The 20,438-nt window shown below is 42.0% G+C and overlaps 2 protein-coding genes across 2 annotated transcripts; both read left to right on the forward strand.

Moving 5' to 3' along the window:
* Nucleotides 1-8,199: 8,199 nt before the first annotated feature.
* Nucleotides 8,200-13,937, forward strand: spon2b (spondin 2b, extracellular matrix protein). The gene is made up of 6 exons (XM_053879643.1): nt 8,200-8,302; nt 9,098-9,352; nt 9,513-9,736; nt 10,859-11,050; nt 11,173-11,359; nt 13,759-13,937. Exons 2-6 carry the CDS (start codon nt 9,118-9,120, stop codon nt 13,935-13,937), a joined length of 1,017 nt encoding a protein of 338 aa, XP_053735618.1. The 5' UTR covers nt 8,200-8,302; nt 9,098-9,117.
* A 3,545-nt stretch (nt 13,938-17,482) lies between these two features.
* On the forward strand, nt 17,483-19,002 carry si:ch211-255i20.3 (transmembrane emp24 domain-containing protein 11). The gene is made up of 5 exons (XM_053879677.1): nt 17,483-17,692; nt 17,767-17,858; nt 18,365-18,490; nt 18,627-18,773; nt 18,853-19,002. The coding sequence occupies exons 1-5, from the start codon at nt 17,563-17,565 to the stop codon at nt 19,000-19,002; spliced, it is 645 nt and encodes a 214-aa protein (XP_053735652.1). The 5' UTR covers nt 17,483-17,562.
* The last annotated feature ends 1,436 nt before the right edge of the window (nt 19,003-20,438 follow it).

A 20,438-nucleotide genomic window follows, 5' to 3' on the forward strand; every position in this document is an offset into this window, starting at 1 on the left:
CACTTCTGCGGGTCAGGTAGCAGGGGAAAGGGGTAAGAGAGAGGAACAGACTGTGAGAGATGAAGGAGGTGGTCACCGGCTGCACAGCCAGAGGACAGCAGGGGACCAAATAATATCAACAGCATTCCAAAATACACTCACATTTCAACTTGAGTCCAAGCACCCACCACTGCAACCGATGTAGTGCAAATCCTGCTTTTTTGTGCGACCACAAACAAACAAGCAAACGAAACAATACATTTGACTCTTTCTATTAAAACATCCATTTCATCCTTTATACATGCCACCTGTCTTCCACAGTTTATGAGATGCATAAACTTCCACAGTTTACGAGCTGCATAAACAGTGGAAGACAGGTGGCATGTATAAACTACGAGCTGTTTAGTCACAAAATTGAGGAATTTGTTATGTTATGGGAGAATTGAATGAATTGACTGAGATGAATATGGCTTGGATTAATATGGCCATTTTGAATCCTGTGTCAAACGGTGAATGTAGTTTTTATTCAACATTATCTCTGCATATTTATTGACCTCGTTCACTGTTACTAAGTGATGTAACTACATCAGACAACTTTTTTCAAACACTGACAGTTTGATTAAGGTTAAAAAAATGATATGACAAAAATAATATATTATCCAAATGTGTTCATTTTGACTTTGTTAAAGAGCTTTTTTTTTTTCTTTTTACTTATTTTCAGATTCAAAAGTGATATTTTATTTCACTCATATTTATTGACACCAATGGTATTTTTGGGTTACTTTACGGAATAAAATAATAAATAAAACACCCCATTAAAAATCGTTCTTAATGCTGCCCTCATTGTTTTAATTGTAATGATAATAACAATGAACAATCAATATAGTTTTGAAGAGTACATATGGATAATATGGATGAATAACTCAGTCTCAGTACTTGAGATAGAAAGCCACATTAAATTAAATGAGGTTCCATTTTTTAAGGGGCCCACTGGAACAGTTACACTGACCTAAAGCCCTAAGAAAGAGGTAGATGAATAGTTATTAAAAAATAAAAAATCAGCATTCATGAAGAGCAATAGCTAATGGATGATTGTGATATCATGGTCAGCAAAAGATCTGCACATTAAACAGCAGTTCAAAATCAAATTAAAACACAGTTATTGCCATAAAGGGCAGGTCAATAATTGTGATGCATGTTTGGCTGTTCTTCTTCAAATAAATAAATAAATATATTTTAAAAATTAAATTAAAAATATAAAGGTGTGAATTTCTTTTACAACTTTCTCTTTTCCGTGAAGTTACGGTTTTTTAACATAAATTACATTTTAGCTCATGGAATTTTTATGCATTTGTTTGACTCATTGGCTTTTGGTTGGTGAGAATTGAAAGAAAGCTCTGGTCAGAAATATGATGTCAGTGGTAATGCTCTTTAAAGCAGCACTCTAAATTCACAAATGAAATAAAGAGAAAAAAATCTATAGAAACAGATTGTTTTCATAATGAAATACCAAATAAATTGGAAGCTCTTGAAACCTATTTTGGCCACAGCTATGACTAAATATCATATGTAATGGTAACATACTATTGCCCCTCAAAACTGTTTAATGGGCGCCATCTTCCACAAAGTAATATCTGCTAAGCTCATAAGTCAGGAGGAGCTGTCTGTGGTGGCTCCTCGACATGACCTCAATATGGAGCCGTTCTGCCAGCCAGTGACTCGACAACAGGGCGATGCGTGACGCTGCCAACTCGTAGGCAATCCTTGAAAGTGACACGAGATCAAGCGGGAGGGGGCGGGAATCGCCGAGTCAGCATTCTAATGGGGGAAATTTTATGTGTAATGTTTTAATACTCTGCGGTCTTCTTAATCCCCAAAACAGAGCTGTTCATCCATTATTCTCAAGATATAAATCGCTTACGTCCCGATATCTAATATCAGCGAGTCTGACGGTGGTGGGTTTGGATGATTGATGGTACAAACATTCAACAAAGTCGTGAACGGTGCCAGCGGTCCGATTTAGTGGAGTCAAACAGTTGGTTTCAGGTAATGGATCAGGCAGGTCAGACGGTTTACTTGATGAAACGTCTTCAGCAAAATGAATTATGAGTTTGACTCAAACAGACTGGGAGCACAGAGAGAGGGTTGCAGTTCACCCGACATTCTGTTGCAGGGTGATTCAGATATCACTGCTGTTTCCACTCAGACCCGGAGGGTCCGTCCAACAGGACAGACTCCCACTGTGTCCAGAAGACGTGTGAACACATGGGCAGAGATTGCTCCCACACAGCGGCGGAAATTATTCTCGGAAATCAGCATGATTATTGGTGTAACAAGGCCACTGGGACCTGGAACATTGGAAATGATGTTGAATATTGAGCAGCGGTGCGAAAAAAGAGGAGGAATTTCCACACTTATAGAGTCCTTAAGTTTCAATTAATGTCTTAATATATGAAAAAGCCAGTTATAAAGCAGCATAAAAAGGCTACTGGACCAGTTTTTTTTAGAACTTGGGGCCGGTCTCATTCAAAGGACTGAAGGTCTTGGTGTGGTGTGGTTCTCCATCACCCACTTGGAAGCCAAAGTAAGAGCCGAGAACATGATGAAATGCTGTGAGAAGACATGGAAGCTAATGATCTCTGGCTCTTCACTAATTGAGAACAATGTCGGATGCAATGAAGATTTTGTGATCGACTCTGCTCAGAGGATTGTTGAGGGTGCAAGACCACGCCCCATTATTGTGAAATTCTAACAGGAAGTGACGAAATCCAAGGTTCTCAAGGCCAGAAATGTCACTGTAAAGAACCAGACCAGGATAACATTGGACCACTATTGACCACAGACGGTTTATAATGCCAGGAAGAAGCAAGTGGCAATGAGGAAGAGGTTCCTGGAATAGAAGACTGAGGCACGGATTCTCATCTCTAAGTTCAGTTCAAACAGGGTCATGTGGTGATCTACCAAAGCCCAGAGGAGGCTTTTTATTCCCATCACCATAGGAGGCAATGAGAAGTAGGATTGACTGAGAGTTCCAAGTTCAGATCAAGTTGGTGACGAAAGAATTGTCGCTGTATGTACTTTTGATGTAGGATTGGAAAAAATATCTATTAAAAAATGAGCTAGGTCTTTTGTGAAGACCAGTGGAGATTAAAGCTTCAGTGACCAATCAATTCAGTTTTTTGGCTTTGAAATTCAGCTTCCCAAGTGGCTGTTCTTCAAATGAACCTTATTCCATGGTGGTATGGTGCTTCAGCTGGTCTCAAAAACAGTAAGAAATGCATGTATTTTTCAATGTGTGCCATGTTTTCATTTTGGTCTTTGTCTTAGTCTTGGCACGGTCTGGTCTTAACTTAGTCCCAGGTAAGGTTTTATAATATCCATGCATTAAAAGATAGTTTAAGGATTTCTGTCATTTTACAGTATTTATGATTAATAAATAAAATCTTCTACTTTTTCTTTTGGTTTCCCCCTCAGTGGATCATCCTCCTCCATCTCAGCCTGTTCTCTGCTTCCTCTTCTCTGAAACCTACAGACCTCATGTCCTCCTTCACCACGTCCATCAATCTCCTCTTTGGCCTTCCTCTCCACCTTCTGCCTGGCAGTTCCAACCTCAACATCTTCCTGCCAATGTACTGGCTATCTCTCCTCTGTACATGTCCAGACCATCTCCATCTCGCCTCTCTGACTTTGTCTCCTAAACACCTGACCACATGTGCTGTCCCTCTGATCTACTGCTTCCTGATCCTATCCATCCTGCTCACTCCCAGAGAGAACCTCAGAATCTTCATCTCTGCTATCTCCAGCTCTGCCTCCAGTCTTTTCCTTAGTGCCACTGTTTCCAGACCATACAACATTGCTGGCCTGACCACAGTTTGGTACACTATCCCTTTATCCTTGCCGACACCCTTCTGTCACACATCACACCTGACACTTTTCTCCTATTATTCCATCCTGCCTGCACCCGCTTCTTCACCTCTTTCTCACACTCTCCATTGCCCTGGACAATTGAGCCTTAAAATCCTCTACTTTCTTTATCTCTCCATCCTGTAACTTCACCTGTCCACTTGGCTCCCTCTCATTCACAGACAAGTATTCCGTCTAGCTTTTTTTTCCATGTCATCAGACTATTTCTTTATTTAAAATAAATTATAATAAATTGCTGAATTATTGATGATAATTTATTAATGATCAATAAGTAAAATGCATGAATACATAAAAAAGGCAGACAACCAAAAATGACAGGAAATAAAACAAAACAAAACCACACAGATGACACAGATGACTGAATCATATTAAAGCTCCCATTTAACAACCTCAGAGAAGATGGAATCAAAGTTCTGGATTATGTTTGTGTGCATGTCCTCCATCATCTGCCTCTTATTGAGCAACAAGCAGCATTAGCATGTAACTCTGGCTCAGGACAAAAGCTGCAGCAAAACAAGTAGATCCTCCAAAACTCCAAGGTCAAAAGGTGCGTGAACTAGTTTGTAAGTAACTACTGAGCACAACCTGCATCACCTCAGGTCACATGACCTTCAATGAATTCATGCTAAATGAAAGGATTTTATTTCCTTCAAAACAATGTCCAGCTCGAATCAGAGGAACATAAAATCAACAAACTGTTGCCGCCTGCTGAGAACCCATGGCCCGAATATGTGTTTCATAGGAAAGTGTGCCAAGTGGTAATGCAGCAACCAGCTGCTCAGAGGTATGAGGTCAAGAGTACATAGAACTGGAGTTTTCAGGGATGCATGACAGTCATACATCAAAGTTACTACCAATGAATCGCAGGGGCTCTGACAATCTACAAACCTCACGGCCACATTGCCACTCACATATCGGACTCCCAGGTGTAGCAGACATGTGCCAAACCCGGCCCCTCGTCCCCCGAACCCTCGTCGCGTTTCTGACCTATATTCTCTTTACGTCTCCTCCACTCAGGTATTTACTGCTTCACCTCAAACTGCACATGACTGGCCCACTTCCTCCCAAAACACGCATCAGCTTTGACACGATATAGGCTGTAAAATAAAGGAGCTCTGCTGGAACTGATCGCATGCTGGAAGCATAGCTGATGGAAAAGTAGGGCAGAGTGAGTCAAGCGAAAACAGTATCACCAAGTGCCTGAATCAGTTGTATCAGGCATGAAATGATGAGTGAAAACAAGACCACAAGGAAATAGTAAAATTATAGAGACAAAATCAGGAGTTTTGTGAAGGTAGTTAGTTACTTATAACAAGTGACTGTGTTGGCCTTCACCTTACCTTCATTTAATTCCATGAGAAATAAGGAAGCTAATTTCCTTCCTTTGCTGCATTAGCAGCTTTCAGTGTCCTATAATTACATTGTAATTACATTTTTTAAACACTGATTTCTGAGCCTCGTCGTTGATCATACTGACTCTTAAATCAACCCCCAGAATCAGCTGTAGTACCTAAGATAACCTGTTGAATTTGTGATAGAAACTCATGAAGATTGGGGAATTTCGCCAAATATGACCTGACTCATGGCGTCTAAGGAACTGAAACCCTTGTCTCATCTTGTCGCATTGTTCATACAGCCAGCAGAAGAGGTCAAGAGTGAAAAGGCTTCTCAGGCATGCTGTCCAACTCCTTGGTCTTGTTTTTCTGCGTCTCTGAGAGTGTCTGTCTTCCACTCATAACTGGCCTGTAAACTGGTTAGGGGGGGCGCGGGGCTATCACTTTTCAAATTTTCACCGCTAGTATGGACTAAATGCAAAGCAGATGACATATCAACAAGTAAGCCAACACGAGCAAAGACGCGAAAATACACCGACTCCTATCTTCCCAATGGCTTCACCTGTACAACAGCGTGTAATGGTGAGGGACCACAGTGCGTACTGTGTCTCAAAATACTGGGTGCTGACAGCATGAAGCCGAACAACTATGTGTGTGCAAAAAATGTTTGGGAACCACTGGTCCATTTTATGTTTATCTAAATGGAAAGACAAAAACATAAAATGAAGCCCTAAAACAAGGAAGTATAAGTTGCAGGCAGTTGGAGTGGATTGAGTATTGAATGATAGATCAGTGGTCAGCATGGTCAGTTTCACTCTGACCAGATGTGGGCTGCATAAACACAGTCGAGGGGCTGCACGTGGACCCGAGCCGCACTTTGTCCTGTTCTTATTGGGGCCTTATTGATGCCAGTTTATTAACTTAGCCATAATATTTCTTGCATAACATTTGGGTTTCCAGTTGAATTTATAACTCACAGTATTCAAAACTTGTATTCCATCGACTCAAACTGATCATACTTGGGTTCGTATTCCTCTCCGTGGCTCATTAAAACTAAAGAGCCGTGTCGATGACTCGGCCTTTTCAAATGTCAATGAAAGAAAACAGTCGGGAATCCAGAGTCCAGATGAGAAAATTATGGAAATTGAGTTTGGAGCGGCGAAGGTGGCTGGAGTGCGTGCGTGTTCGCTTGAAAACGTGACCATGTGGAAATCCTTAGATGTCGGCTGAATCAGCATGCTGGCAAATTAGTGGAAATGCACGTGCGAGCTGAAACGCCACACACACACACACACACGCACTGGCGGAGAGGGCAAGACAGGATCTGAGAAAACAAGCACTGTTATCATGGCCTCCTGAAGGCGTGGCACACAAACATCACACACTGTAAAACACTTCTTAAGAGACACTGCAGTCTCTGTCCAGGCTGGAAAACAGGTGGAGAATTTCTGACTTCATTTACAGTATTCCCCCCCCCCAATATCGACAATCAGTGGCCCAAGTCATGACAGACACAGTCGAGCAGTGTTTAATTAGGAATCCAGGAAGAACAAATTCTTAGATTTCTTATTGTTAAGCCTTTGAAAAGAACATTGTAGGAAAGGTTTCGGCAAGATACACTGATGAGGTCTATGTTATTTACTGCACTGTACAGACCAACAGCAACACTCCAGACCAGGGAGCTGAAGTGAACCATTAAACCACATGTTGATGTGCGTATTAGCAACATGTTAGACAGTTATTCATCATGGTGAGGAACGTATCCAGTTGAACTGTGTATTTGCAGGTACAGGTATCTGCCGATACATTACGGACGATACGATACATTGCCGTACTGTAAGTTCACCAATATACTGTAATAAGAACCATTGTTTTAAGGGAGGAAATCAGATAATGCAGTACAATATCATGAGTGAAAAGTCCAGTTAGACTTTCAGTTGAATTTCGCACTTCAGCAGAGGAATGAATCGGTTTCTTAGTCAACAAAGTAACTCCGAGGTTCAAAAAGAAAACATATCGCATATCCAAGTATCCACCATTAAATATTGGTGTAACAACTTAACATATCAAGACAATATCACACAATCAAGTATTGCAATATTCCAACAAAAATATTGATATTGTGGAATTGCGTTATCACAATATTTGAGCTTATAGGCATTTCCTTATACCCCTTGTATCCAGGATGACTAGTCTTGGATAGTAACTCAGAGTTCCCTCTAAACACCCAAATTACTTTAATTATTTATAGTAAATAAAGAAGCAATTACTTTATGAATGGTTCATATATTGTGCCTACTTTTAACATTTTTAAAAAGTTTTTATGCCGCTCTAAAAACCCCAAAACACACCTCTCCACCTCCAGGCTGACTGACCCAGCTCTTACCTTCTCTGCAAACAGAGAAGTGAACTCTAGCTGGCTGTTTGAAAGACTGTGGGTTTTACAGCTTCACCTTTCACATAACTCTGGTATGTCCATTCTGTTTATAAGCCTGTGAATTAGCACAAATTGGTCCCTTAATGGAAGATGATTTGGGCTTCTGACGTTCGGAACAAGCCCCTCTTCAGATATCACAAGAGAATGTGTTGAACTTGAGAGCACTCTGTGGTTTAACATCACCAGCCAAATATCAATGTATATGTGTTGTTTAGGAGGAGACCTGGTGTCACTGTGCTGGCTAAGCAGTGAGAGCTGCTGAACGCATTAACCAGTTAATAGGCTGCTTATAAAAAAAAATAGTAGGCAAGCGAGCTGTGGGGGGAAAGCAGAGCCAAAAACAAAGGGCATGAAGGGGGCAGGGAAGGAGTCGAGAGGGAGCCACGCTGAAAGAGCGGAGCAGGTTCAAGAGGGGAGTGGAAGAAAGGAGGTAGAAAGAGGGGGAATGTAGGAAAAGAGGGAGAGGGATGACCTTCCAGAAAGACATAAATAGGCGATTGAGGACTAGAACCCTCGCAGTCAAATCTTGCCGACAGCCACACCAGCTGCTCTCTTCTCCCCTTCTCCTCACCTCCAGTCCGGCTCTCTCCAACATCTGCTGCAGAGCTCATCTGACACCCGGGCAACAGTGAGTAGTTTTCGCATCTCAGATACGTTTAAAAGTTCATGTTCAAACAGAATGTATTTAAACACCATATGCACGTGTTGGGAATTAATCATTTTCTGCTGATATTCACAAGTTTTTATTGCATGTTTGTGACACTATATTGTTCTGGATGCATTAAACAGACACTAGAAAAACCCACCAGAAATAAAATCTCAAACTGCAATGAGAGCATTAAAAACAGCCTTTTCTTTGTCTCAGAGCACTCTGTCTCTCGTACATATTGGAGGCTATTTTGTTTTGCCGCCATGTTCCTGCAGCAGCCAATCAGGACAGCTGTAACTTTAGGCGCTCATAAGTGGTGATGCTGAATAGGAGGAGCCGTGGAAACTTGGGATCAGTGGATCTACATATCAGACTATCATGATTTTTAATGCCTTTTATTCTTAGCTTTTTTCAATATCTTGATTAGTCTGTACTCGGGAGTAAAAGAAGTTAAAATTTACATGTGAAAAAGCACAAATTTGAATGATTTTCAAGCATAAATGGAGAAGATTGAGTTGATGTGTCCAGTGAGATTGCATTTACTTTTTATTGCTTTTGCATTTTTAAGTTGCATTTATACAATGAAGTGAGGTGTGTACCCAAGTTAGAACACACTGGCTACTACAGCCCTCCTGCATGTGTGAAGCAGCTTAGGTGAGGACCAGGTCAGGAACCCAAGGGAACTGACAGCCTTTATCCAGCATGCATCACTGAAGACACTCAGCATCTTTTGCATTTTGGCACCTTCGTCTGAACTTGTCTGAACTGTGACAGGCTTCTTCTTGAACATCACCATGCACACCACTCAGAGGACCTCTTTCACCCTGGAGATGCTCTACTATCCCATCATGATGGTGCTGACGATGGGCGGCGGGGTTCACCCTATGCCCGTTCCTACTGACGTGCCCATGTGCACTGCATCAGAGCCGGCAACGTACAGCTTGACATTCACAGGCAAGTGGACCAAGGCAGCTTTCCCAAAGCAGTATCCAGTGTACCGCCCCCCAGCACAGTGGTCCACTCTCATCGGTAAGTGCCAAGGAAACATGTCCAGACTTCAAACATGAGTCACATTCATGAGCTCCATGATGCAAGTGAAGCCATCAGCTGATAAAAATCCATCTACATAAACAGCATATCAAACACTGATGTAACAACGCACCCCTGCCGTCTGTTTCTGTGCTTTAAGGGGTGACGCACAGCTCTGACTACCACATGTGGCAGCGTAATGAGTTCGCCAGCAACGGTGTGAGGGATTTCACAGAGAGAGGAGAAGCTTGGACACTGATGGAGGAAGTTGAGGCGGACGGGGAACGCATCCAGAGTGTGTCCGGGATCTTCTCCGCTCCTGCCCTTGTGGGAGGCACTGGCCAGATGAACACCGAGTTTGAGGTCGTTGCCAGGCACTCCTTCGTAAGTCACCTGTTTTTGCTAGTAATTTCAGTCGGGTCATCAAGTACAGCGGATTATTCGATAGCTGCTGTGAAACATGTGTTTTGGTTGTTACACAGCTCAGGTGTGTTAACCACACAAGTGCTTTTTCAGCAGTGTACAAACCTAAATCCACATCAGTTAATAAGGCACGGATATAAAATATACTGCAATTGCATTTAGATAATGTCAATTTGTTTGAACAACACTAAAGCTTTTACTTTACAGAATTCTACTCAGTATATAGACTCAAATTCAAAGTTCCTTGAGTCACACTCAAGCCAGCAATCGGGAGGTTTAAACAATAATATTCACAAGTTTTGAACCACAGCGGAGTCGATGAAGTAACTGAACCAAAATAAAGCAAAATTACTGAAACAGAAATATTTTATAGTCATTACAGCAGTGAAATTTTGTCCTCTAGCTCCAGACACCAAAACAGCAGTGACATTAAGGAAACAAAATGGCATTTTGGGTGTAAAATAATGAAAATGAAATGATTCTCAATGCCCTATCATCTCCAACAACACATCTTGTGACTTAAACTCTTCTCTCTCACAAAAAATAACTTCTTCATACAGACTTGAACTCATGAACCAATAGCCACCCTACATATAGAGGTGAAAATGAATGAACTACAGTTTAAAAATGGAGCATTCTGTTTCTTTGGTGCTTCCGATTGATGTAGCTTCACTGTTGTAGGCAATTGTTAGCTAGCCACTGGCAATAGCCGCTAATAAAACACATTAGTGGATCTAATCTTCTGGTTAATTTGGACAATAAACGGCCGATCCAGGTGTGTGACTCCTGTAACACTCATTTGTGTCTCCAAATTATGTAAAGCCTCTGATTGACGAGTCTCTGGACGGGTCATAAATTTGGGGACACATCTGACCAAACACTTGAAGAGACAGCTTGTAGACTTGGACAGGAAGCCAGACAGGGACAGGAGTAGAGGCGGAAACAGGCATTTGGACGGAGGTGAGATAAATGGAGAGATGCCATCTGGATGCAGAGGAGCAGCGCTTCAACCATAAATCTACAACTTCTGCTCTCGTCTTTATTTACACCTCAGTTCTGAACCTCTTTTGTTCTCTTTCGCAGTTGTCCTTTCTGGTTCGACTCGTCCCGAGCCCGGACTGGTTTGTGGGCGTGGACAGCGTCAACCTGTGTGATGGTGATGAATGGAAAGACAGTTTGACACTGGAGCTTTTTCCCTACGACGCTGGAACTGACAGCGGCTTCACTTTCTCCTCTCCTAACTTTGCAACAATCCCACAGGACAAAATCACTCAGGTGGGTGAGACGCACTCTCGCCTCATTTCATCCTGCATCCAGCCCCATAAGCAGGAATGAATGCACCTGTTCTAGCTATTCCACAGAGTTTAAAGTTGACTCTTCTGTTATTCTGCGAACAGATCACATCGTCCTTCCCGAGCCATCCTGCCAACTCCTTCTATTACCCGCGTCTGAAGCACCTCCCGGCCATCGCCAAAGTCACACTGACCAAGATAAAGAAGACCAATCAGATTTTCAGCCTTCCCATGGAGGTGACTCAGTCCAACCTGCTGCCCACAGGAAATGAAATCGAAGACAAGCTGATAAGTAAGTCCAGTTATCAGCTGTAGCACAGCACGGCCATGGAAGTGTATTTCCTCTCCTCCTGTCTTGTTGACGTTTAAAGAAAACAATAAACTTCAAACGGTTGTGATACCATCAAGAGGGTATTCATTTATATCACAATCAACTTCCTTGAAAACACAGGTCTAGAAAGTAAACTCAGCATTACAGAGAGACAATTTATCACAATAGTTACACACCCCTTTCAAATGTAGGCGCTTGGTGTTGCCCTAAGGAAAGGTCCCAATTTAACAAAGACATGGACAGCTAAATGGGCAGTTAATTTAAATGAAACCATTTGATGGCAGACTACTGCTATTTGGTCTCATATCTTGTGGGACTGCTACATGGGATGGTGACTCTCATCGGAAACCAAGATGTCACCAGTCCACTGAATGGTCATTGAACTGAATCCACTGAGGTTTCATTGAATTAGTTGTTGTCAGACAGTGCCATCTGAAAACGGACACTGTTTCATGAAACCTCATCGACCCATCACTAGCGCACATTAGTGTCACATAATCACATGTGCCATATATTTGGGTTATATGTAATATGAAAATGTCCATTTGACAGACTGAAATGTATCACTCTTGTACCACATTCACCATATTTTTAAGCCGATGATTTGGAAATATATCAGTAGCGTTTGACAAGAAAGGGAAATCTGTATAAGACGATGCATTGCGAACTGTAAAGTCTCCACAGAAGCATTTTCTACCAAACCAAATTGTGTGCAGACATGCACACTTTTAACAAGGTAGTGCTGGATTCCATTAACGCTAATTCGCACGTTTATTATTCCTGCGTGTGCAGTATGGGCGGGTTTGGTTAAAAAAAGTTGAAGAGGAGATGCATGTGGAACAGTTGAGTGTGCAGCCGCGACACCATGACTGTGCTTCACTGATCAATGCTCAGGGCGCTGACAAGACAGTAACTACATGGGGCTGGTGAGTTTGTTAATCATTTTACCAAATCATAACTTGACATGACACCCATGGGAAAAGTAAGCGATGATACTGTGTCACACCAGGCTGACATCTCAGTCATTGGTTTCAGTGGTCAGTCGTCCAACTTTTACACAGCATCGGAGACTACACTCCGTTCCCCTGACTACACAGCAACAAACAACAGAACCAGGCCAAGATTCTATTGGGGTTTCCTTCCAACTCCCAAGGCTCCACTCTGGGCCTCCTGCTGTTTATTTTTCTCTTCCTTGATCCTTCCATCTTCAGTTCACCTTCAACGAAGTCCTGGAAAGGCAATTCACATCCACAGGTTGACAAAACCTGCTGCTAGAATGTTTTTAGAAATAAGTCAAAACCAATAAAAACAGAATTGTAACTTGTAGAAAATCCATCACCACCGCAACTTAGTGGTCACACAAGATGTCGGAAGATGTCCAAATCACCCTCGATAAAAACAAGACTGGGAAGCCTTCCACCCGAACATTCATCAATGCAGCTCACAAACTTCCATTAATCATCCTGCTTTTCCACTCGTGAGTGACGACAAGGCCTGTGATGGATATTACAAGATTGGCTGAGGTTGCCGGCCTTGTAGGTGAAATGAAGACAGAACGGAAAATAAATTGTGTCAAATAATTTTCCCCTAACATCATCCAGAGACTGACCAAGCGAGGAAGTGAAACCATACTGTTGAAAACCCATTTCAAAACATAGCAAACATAAATGCAGCCATGACTTTTTATCTCTATTTGCCATCATGCTGTGGTAAATCCCTTTGGAGTAACACAATAACATTTCACATAACTCAAAATACCTGACTACTACGGCACTCATTAACTCAGTCAAAACACTAACTGTTAAATATCAATGACAATATATTTGAGAAACAACAGTCGTCTTCTTCGCCTCTATTGCAACTTCTCCACTTCATCCTATCCTGTGCATCCTCCCTGCTCACACCTTCATGTCCTCCTTCATTGCAACCTCATCGGTTGCCTTCTTCTTCTCTCCAGAGCTTCCACGTCTAACATTGCTGGACCGACATGGGCTTTCCTCTCCATGTGTCTAAACTCCTCTCTATGTTTGGTCTAGCTGATATACTTGTTTCTATTCTCGTCCTTTCCAGACACTACCAGTGAAAACTTAAGCATCTTCAATTCTAACTTTGCCTCTTTGTGTCTCAGACTCTCTCTAACCCAAACATCATCAGAGGCCAGATCACCAGACCATTAACAGCATGAAATACAGACATTTATATCAACCACCGATTTAAAACAAAGCGTTTTAGATCTCTGATTGTCAGATGGTGTAAAGTCCTTCGAATGTGTCCCACATGTAGAAACATGTACCCAATGAAGGACAAATGGCCATGAAGATCTATGAGCGGCTAATGCCAAATCCTTCCCTCTGTTGCAGACACGCCGCTGGACTGCGAGGTGTCAGTGTGGTCACCGTGGGGTTTGTGCAAAGGCAAGTGTGGCGACTCAGGCGTGCAGCATCGCACGCGCTACATCCTGCTGCACCCGGCCAACAACGGCGCCGCCTGCCCCGTGTTGGAACAGGAGCGAAAGTGCTTCCCTGACAACTGTTTATGACTAAGCCTGGAAAAGGGGGGTAAGAAGGAAGGGAAGGAGAGGAAAGATAAGAAAGAGAGGAAGAACCGGAAAGGACGGAAGCGACGAAGACGGAGGAACAACAGTAAAAGAGCAGCAGAGTATTCACCCGAAGCTTGAAGTTCTCACTGGTGGTGCTTTTCTATACAATGAGACTTGATCTAACAAATCCAACTGAAGGATCAGTGCGCTGTCGAGGCCAGTAGACTCCAGTTTAGTTGCCAGGGGAGTTTGAGGAAGAGTATTTCCATGGTGATGAAGCAAAACCTGGCACATATAGGTCAATTCATGAAGTGTCACAACAAAAACAAAGCCACAATCGAAGCATCATGTTTACAGAGACATTGTGGTTGCTTCCCTGGAGTCGAGGAACATATTTATTGACAGGATTCTAACCTGTGATGTACAGTATAGCGAACAGACCTGTATTAGTTTGTATTATTTTATGCTACTGAGATATTTTTTTGTTGTTAAAAATAATAATAATAAAGATCATGTGTGTATGGAGTGTGTGGAGTATTGTCATGGTGTGATTCATTTTGCAAACCCCGGCCTAACAAAAGACTCTTTCTTTAGACAGTAGAATACTTGAGCTACACTGTGTGCTGGCCTGGCTACAGCTGGACTCTCACAGCAGGGTAAAATTGAGTGTAGACAGAACCCCTTCTAAATCAATGACACAAGTTCAAGCCCTTATATTGGCTTGGATCTGCCCTGATGAGGTGTTGCTCATAAAACGGACAGCAAGTTCGCCCAGCGCCGACACTCCAAGTGCTCATGCTGCGACATCCAAGTCAGCCAACTCAGCAGTGTTAAAGGAGTGATTTAAACACAGCCCTGCAAACAGACAACACATTGACTAGCAATACGAACCATCTGGTGCATGTGTTGGGCAAGCCTCCAGTTTGAATGACGAAGAAGGAAAAAGAGGTTTTCCACTAGCTTCCGTGAAAGAGTCCAGATCAAACAGTCATAAATGCAATAACCAAGAATTAGCAGGTGCTAAGTTCCTGAAAAGCTTTCTCTTGTCAAGTGGTAAGAGGACGGATGCATCGAAGTAAATGGTCCTGCTCCTCATACAAGTACCAGTACGTTAAAAGGGGAAGTGAGGCAATGCAGGACAGAAAGTCGTCCTCGATGGATGATGAAAAATCATCATCAGTCATGCAAAGAACAAACCATTTTTGGGTGGCGGGTGATGCGTAATATAAAGGACTTCCTGCTTTCTAAGCTGCTACTGTTAGCTGGAGTACAGACGGCCAGATTACTGTTGTCATAGCCAATATCACCTAATCACACTGGCCAGTAGACTAGTGCGCCCCCTAGTTGGTGCAGCAGGCTGTAGTCACTCCATTCTACGGGCCAGTATGCTCCTAATGTGGCTTTAAGTTGAGCTACATCTGACATGTAGATGTTTTCTATGGCAATCACAACTCAGAGTCAAGTCTTAAGTCTTAGGTCACGAGTCCAAGTCAAGTCTCAAGTCTTTGGTCACAAGCCCGATTCAAGTCTCAAGTCTTCGGTCACAAGTCAGTCAAGTCTCAGGTCTTTGGTCACAAGTCAGAGTCAAGTCTCAAGTCATTGGTCACAAGACCAAGTCAAGTCTCAAGTCATTGGTCACAAGTCAGAGTCAAGTCTCAAATTGAATTTGTACTCCTCAATATACTGGATCAGTTTCAGAAAATCCAATGAGCATCTATTCTGTTGGGCTTCGTGTTTAAAAGTGGGCATCATCACAGTTAACCAAACAAACATTGAATGAATTATCGGATTGTAAACGGTTGATTTTCATTATTGATTACTGTCCAGACAAAGACAACACTTGCGCATCCAAAAAAAGGTGACTCCTGTCGACAGGTCTTCATAACTGATTCACACTTGGAGACCTGCCTTACTGTCCATGACGACCGCCTCCGTGTCAAGTGATATCAGAGCCCAGTTCTTGGAACTTTCAAAGTGGGATGATCCAAGTTCAGGATGTGTTCTCCCACCTCAGACGTAAGAACTGCTCCAACTCCAGCAATGAGAATCTCATCTGTCCAAATTGAACCCTAACAATTGTCTTGAGATGTCGAGGATGTATGAGGCAGACGCGAACGTGCCGTTGTTTGCAATAAATATCCAAACCACAAGGTGGATCGTGCTTATAAAGCTGTGAATCCAAAGGCTTACTGTGGATTTAAATCAAATGAATGGATCTTTTGCAAGCTCTCCTTTTTCCTTTCATGGCGCCGAATTAGAACAGACTTACAGCAGGTAAACAGAGCCAAACTAAATCAGGGAGAAAACATTTACATTTTCTAGGCATCTACATTATATACTGAGACTGTTGTGGCGAACTACCAAACCAGGAGACAGAAGAAATTAGTGAGGAGAAACGTAATATAAAAAAAAAAAATTAAAAGCAATATCAAAAAGTGTGACAAGACATGGATAACATGTAGCGATGGGTAGATGACACAGTGTCAAAAGGTTGGGATGGTTTCACGAAACAGTGTCCTGATTTTCAGAGGCCACCAGATGGCGCTGCCTGCTGTAAAATGTATGGAACCTCAGTGAAACCATCCTTTAAACCAGGTGAGCCATGTAGAGGCTGCAGAAAATTAGGACACTGTTTCATCCTCCCTGCGATACTGTTCCATGAAGCTTCATCTAGTAATATGTTTATATAAAAATTAATTTCATAAACATTTAATTTTAAGATTATCATTATGATTAAATAATTATGTGAAAATTGATGCAATTCAGATGTGAATTGAAAGTGATTTAAAAAAATCTCAATTTATCAAAGAAGCTTTTACTTGTTGAACTAATACAATGCAACTGACACATGACATTGTAGAGAAAATATAACTGCAAGTTACATTTACAATAGAAACAGTTCTGAAAAACCGCTTCAAGTCATCTGCTAGAAAGAGTTTCATAGTTTAAGTGTGAGTTCAAGAGGGCCACATGTGTAAAGGGATGCCAGTGGCCCCCAGGCTGATCTTCGCCCATGTCTGAAGGGTCATCGAGGCCAAGTGGAAGTGCACCCTGGCAAACTCCTCTGGGGGGCGCAGTTATCTAACAATCTGACAGGAAAAACAGTCCAATAACAAAGTGACAGCCTCGGTGTGTAATGTGTTTTAAACAAAAGAGTGAGCTGAACAGCATTTTGGCAGTAATGATAGTGAATTGAAACTATTGATTTAGCATTCAGATTTCTCTGGAAAAGCCTGGGCGTAGGGGGATGATGAGGGGATCAGATTTTCAGAAAGCTTAGCGTTAGGGGGATGACAGTTTTAGCAGATGCTAAATATGAGAAGGTTTCGCTGGCTGAATGGGTGTGGGTGTTGACCTCATCCTAGGTAAATATATGTCAGTCATGAGGTGAACTTTTCCATCAGAGTCTTGAAAGGTTTTTCCCTCTGGTTTGTATCAGTGAGTCTCTCTATTGGCTCCCGAATAACCACTCACCGGAGTGTCTCGTCACACAAAGCAGCACCTGTGAGCTTCTCACACTCCACTGTGAAACCACGCAGCAGGTCTTCACACACACACGCGGTAGAATGTCCTCATCATTGTAACATTTGAGGAGCAAACTGGCCAACAATAACAACTCGACGCAATGGGGCTGCGAGGTACAGGACTTGTGCTGCAGTGTTACCTGGTGCTGGCTGCGGCCATGTACTTTGATCTTGGAGAGCAGGAGGAAAAATGCATCATAGAGGAGGTTCCTGATGACATGCTGGTGACGGGTGAGTTCTGTCGAAGACATGTTTCAAGCTTAAACGGTCAGCAACCCAAACCTCTGACACTAGTTCATCATCAGGATATTTCCTACTGGAGCCCTGGGACTTGAAGACGTTCAGAGACACCCCGCATCTTGGGGTCACTGTGACAGTGCGTGACCCAAATCATGAGGTGCTTTAGTTTTGTCTACTCTTCTGATCGTCATCCCACCTGAACTCAGGTTTATGTGTGCTATAAAAGTGGCTTCATTTGTGATCAACTTGAGTCAGTTTTGTCAGCACCTCTCTAGTTCATTTTGGTGCGTGTGAGAGGAGTAACCTTGAAACACAGGTGACTTAAGCACGCCATCTGCTGGGTTATACCAGGAATAACTAAGAAAGACCAGGACATATCCAGAGTCAGAGTAATTTACATACTTTTACATACATTTCACATGAAATGTTTACTAAAGTTCAGCAACAGTGATAAGTGTATATTTACTCTTTTTTGCTGGTATCTCGGAGTAACATTTCTAATTTTCACTGGGGTAAACAGTTGAACAATGGCATACGTCACTTCCTCATTTGTCATGTCTGAAATGTTAAATAAATAAATAAAGTGGCCCCATAAATCAGAATCTTATGACTGAAAGCAACAAGCACGTGTTTAAGATGACAACTAAGAAAATCTCTCCACAGGTGGTCATGTCTAAGCGTTATGGAAAATTCAGTAAATTCACCTTCACCACTCACATGTCCGGACAGCACTACCTCTGCTTCCAAACCAACTCCACGAGGTTCTCTGTGTTCGCTGGAGAACGGCTGGTGAGCTGTTGTTGACACACACAAATGGATTGAAAATCGCAATAGTTTGCATCCAATAATACACATCCCTCTCAACCTATGGAAATATATGTACTGCAGTATCAAAATGCACCACTGTAGTCGAGTGTTTTTGCAGAAGCTGCACCTGGACGTCCAGATGGGGCAGCACTCCATTGACCGCAGTCCTGACCGAACCAAAGACAACTTGAAGGTACTGGAAGCCAGCCTAAGTCACCTGACCGACCAGATGTTGTACATCACGAGGCAGCAGGACTATCAGAGGGTACAAAGTCAACATTGAAATGCAACACAATTGGGCCGAAAGTGTCAAATCCTAAGAAGAAAAGTTCTCTCTTACTCAGGAGCGGGAGGAGTCATTCCGTCAGATGAGTGAAGACACCAACAGTTCCGTGCTGTGGTGGGCCGTGGTTCAGACCTCCATCCTGCTGTCTGTCGGCTTCTGGCAGATGAAACGACTCCGAGACTTCTTCATCTCCAAAAAGCTGGTCTGATAATGGAGCATCTGCTATTTGAATTACATGTTACAACTTCACTGATATGAAAACACGGCTCTATAATAAACAGTTCCCAAATGCTGCTCTTTGTTAATGTATAAAACAAGTCATGAGTTTAAATGTACTGCATCTTGTGTCTTGTCAGCATTCAACACACAAGCAAACTAAAAGACAACTTAAGAGTTAGTTAATATTTTAATAAACACAATTACATTAGTAAAGTAAAAACAAAAAAAAGCATTTATTGCCTTTGGCATGTTTATTTTTTTTTTCCATTCAGAGAATTTCAGGATAAGCTGCACTAAAACACAACTTGAAGATCTTATTTCGTTGAGTTGACGAACTGAACTTTTTTTCTTTTTCCAACACCTTCAATTGGTATTTTCCCAGGGATATAAATGAATACAACATCTGATATATTTCTTTCTTTTCCTTTTGTCTTTTTAATAATAACCAGAAAATTGATATTATGAAAAAAGGTATAAAAATATTAACACGGAACAATATTTCAAGCAAGAACTTGGTACAGGAGTTCATCCACGCCCTCACTCAAAGGGACACTCGGAAGGAAAATATAGCAAAAATGAATCAATAAATAAAATGAAATAAGATCAAATTAATCCTTGTGTAATGTTCATGTTGTTGTTACTCAGCCAGTGTTTGTGGGTCTGATGGACCCGGCGCATTTTGTGGCTTTTAATGCTTCACAATCAAACACTTTATGTTAAAATACTAAACAGATGTTTACCTTATCCCAATTACAAGCAGTATAAACAATATATATTGTAAATATTTGCCCTTTACCTTTGTTAGGTCAAATTTATAAGTTATTATTAAAAACGTAACAAAGAAAATCAATTAAAATCAAGATATGAGTGGAAACAAATTTACAAGTGAAGCAAGGTTTTTCAAAACTATTCACTTTTATTTCTTTGAACTTGAAATTTTAACCATTTCACAACACAAGCTGAACACATGAACAAAATAAACATATCAGTCAAGACAACACATCAGCCCCATTGAACACATGGCCTTTAGCCACGAGCCCATACAACACATGAGGGGCAGAGCTTTACTCTGTGTGTGTTGCAGATATAATTTTTGCACTTGATGCATGTATATTGTGTTTTCCTGTCCATCTTGGGTCCGCACACTTTGCACCGCTTCTTCTTATTGCTGGGGTTCACAACCTAGAATAATGAAAAGATCAGGAATTTTACTAACATCTCTCTCTCTCACACACACACACGAGCGCATGAGCACATGAGTGCACAAGACATCAGTGCCAGACACGTACTGCAACAGCATCATACACTTACTTCAGGCTCCGCAGATTGTGGTTCTGTAGGTTGGGTGGACAGGACACCAGCATTCTCCTCCTGAATCCTCCTCACCATGGCTGCAGAGACTGGGGTTCTGGGGATATGTTTTCT

Source organism: Synchiropus splendidus, chromosome 11 (genome assembly GCF_027744825.2).
Source record: "Synchiropus splendidus isolate RoL2022-P1 chromosome 11, RoL_Sspl_1.0, whole genome shotgun sequence".
Lineage (NCBI taxonomy): Eukaryota > Metazoa > Chordata > Actinopteri > Syngnathiformes > Callionymidae > Synchiropus > Synchiropus splendidus.